This window comes from Chanos chanos, chromosome 4 (assembly GCF_902362185.1).
Source record: "Chanos chanos chromosome 4, fChaCha1.1, whole genome shotgun sequence".
NCBI lineage: Eukaryota > Metazoa > Chordata > Actinopteri > Gonorynchiformes > Chanidae > Chanos > Chanos chanos.
This window is the reverse complement of record NC_044498.1, coordinates 44,625,719-44,628,535: the sequence shown is the minus strand read 5'-3', so window position 1 is coordinate 44,628,535 and position 2,817 is coordinate 44,625,719. Positions and strand designations below refer to the sequence as shown.

General features: G+C 41.6%; 1 protein-coding gene across 1 annotated transcript in view; it reads right to left on the bottom strand.

The window, feature by feature from the left end:
• The window catches only part of atp10d (ATPase phospholipid transporting 10D), a 15,327-nt gene extending 12,510 nt beyond the window's left edge, over positions 1 to 2,817 (bottom strand). The window contains exon 1 of the mRNA XM_030772363.1: positions 2,423 to 2,817. Within this exon, the coding sequence (XP_030628223.1) occupies positions 2,423 to 2,817 (395 nt within the window). The remainder of the gene's footprint in view (positions 1 to 2,422) is intronic.

Below are 2,817 nucleotides of genomic sequence, written 5' to 3'. Positions count from 1 at the left end.
ATAAGAGTCCAGAAAACAGGAGATACTATTTGTACACTTCCAAAAACATTTTCATGGACTTCCTTATGTTAATATCACCGCTTTCATCATTTGAAACATTTTCTCACTACAGTTCTAAGGCTACAGCTGTCAGTTATGCTACTGTGTTTTTGTCAAGTTTAACTTAAGAATTTAGTGCTTCTGGATTATTTTAAAATCATCCCGTTACTGCTGTGCTGGCAATAATTTATTGTGCAATATATTCTTCCACACAACTTTATTACCTGGTTTTCATTCAAAATGTGTGTTGTTTTCCACCACTTAAAACATTACTTGTAATGTCAGTAGGGAGAGATTTTCTGTGTCAGAGGTCAAACTCGGGAAAAACTACATTGTTGCAACACTGAAGTCGTAAGGGGCTGACCACCTCGATCAAACACATATTGGCAGCTTCAGAAATCTAAACCAATGACTCCTTTTCTCTTTTTTTTTTTTTTTTACAGCATTTCCTCATGTATAAAAATCAAAACCAAGACTCTTGCTGGAAATGTTGTCTTACATCTAGACTACTGTAACAATAGTACTGTTTACCCTGTTCTTTTAACATTCATGACAGTAAAGCACCAGGGCATTCAACTAAAATAAAATCAAACTGGTGGGAGAGAGAGGGGAGAGAGAGAGAGAGAGAGAGAGAGAGAGAGAGAGAGAGAAAGAGCAAAGAGCTTGCAAAATCATGCTGAGTTTTATATAGAGGTATGACTACTCTGTTTCACTCTTTGGAGAGTTAGTTCTCTTTCATAAAAATAATAAAAAAAAATGCTATCAGGCTTACTCTATTAAGTTTAAAATCCAGTGACAGACAACCAGGCAAGCACCTCTCTCGCACACTCACAACAGTGGAAGACACTTGGAATAGCACTCAGGGCAGAATAAAATACAGTAAATCCTCCTTTTATTCACGGTCAGTTACCCGCTCGAAAATATTCAGTGAAAAATTCCAGAAACAGACAATTCAAAAGTTTTCAATTGCATGCCGCTCTGAGCAGCGTGATGAAATCGTGTCACGCCGTCCTGCCTGGGATGTGATACGTCCTGCTTGGGAGGTATCAACGCTTTGCACGCCACCCGCAGTTAGTCTGTGCAGTAGCTGTCCCTGTGTTCAGATCAACTGTCGTGGAATCACAGTGCTGCAGTGTTCAAATAACTTTTATTTCACTTAATACGGCCCCAAAATGCAAAAGCAGTGATGGGGGGGGGGGTGTGTGTGTGTGTCTTGGAACGTATACCCCCACGGATAAGGGGAGGGTCTACTGTACCAGAAAGAAATGGGGAAAAGGTGAGAGGCTAAGGTATAGTCATAAGCCCTGAGAAAAAAAAAGCAAAAAACACTTCAAGCACTAAGCAAAAACAGCACAAAAGTCACTAGGTCTTATTATTTAATAGGCCTCAAATACCTAACAATAACAACATTGTAATAATAACTAAATAAATATTAAATGTAATAATAATTAAACTGATAACACTGGCAGTTGTGACTATTGGTCTGGTATGCATATACATATATTACAGTGGTAATGTACGAATGCACTCAGACATATAACGTACAGATATAATTATGGGTCGCTGTAACATGGGTTGATATGGGCTTTGGTGCAGCAGAGTACAGCCTGCGACACAAGCTGCACATAGAAGCTCTGCATGAAAAAAGCAAGTGAGAGAAAACAGAGGAGAGGAGCAGAGGGTTTGGGGGCATGTGACTGGGCTTTAGGCATGTGGCCAGGACCACGGACGAGCTAAATATATCACATAACTTCACACAGAGAGAGAGAGAGAGAGAGAGAAAGAGCACTATATTGTCCACTGAAGATAAGAGTAAGGCATTGTTTACCCTACATATCATATTGCAGTGATCATAAAGGGCCTACAGACCAGCAGCATCTCCACTACAAACAAGCCAGTGGAATCCCTTAACCACCCTATGTAAGCACTGTGATCAGTGTACCTCTGACAGGTTTTCTTTTTCAGGAAAAAAAAAAAAATTAAAGCTTAGAATGTTAGCATTCTGGTGTAAGTCAAAGGCTCCAAAAAGCGTGAGTAAAAGAGCTCTAGGCTTCACACAGCCCTGTTTTTGAGTTAGCCCAGCAGCTAACAGACTCTGCTGAAGCAGACGGATTTGTACCCTAAACAAAGTGACTCTAACCAAACGGCTGATGTTCTACTGAGTGCACGTCACAAACAGTTAGGTATGTTTGTGAATGTCAAAGCGGAGGCTCATCATGTGTTGACCGATTTGTGCGTTAAGGTGCGTGTAAAGGCTGTGTGTTAAATGTTTCTGTTAGACAGACTGTATCCCTTCACCTTGTCTTCAAACTTAATCTTAGTCAAATAAGAGAAACTGGATGAGGCATGGATTTGTGTGTAAGTGTGTGTAGGGGTTGTTTACCTATCATACACCTCACACAGTTGACCGTTGACCTGCCAGTCAGATTTCCTCCGGCGATAATCCTCCCACATGTCTTTCACCGCGGTAACAGACATCACCAAGACAATGGGGATGAGAGAGATCTCAGGCTGAAAGGCGTTAACGATGGGCACAAAGTTCAACGCGCTCAGAAAGACGAAATACACGTTAGCGAATCGGTGTAACTGCTCAAATAGGTTCTTGGGGACGAAAGACAGAAAGGTGTATTTGGTGGTGCGGATTTTATTTCCGCTGTAGGACCGCATCAGTTCTTCGTCCTCTTCGTCCAGGGTCATGTTCCATGCGCCCACCCTCCTCTTCCTCTGTAGGCCATTCTTGCGTGGTTTGCGTTTACCCAGGGACAAAAGTGACTCCAT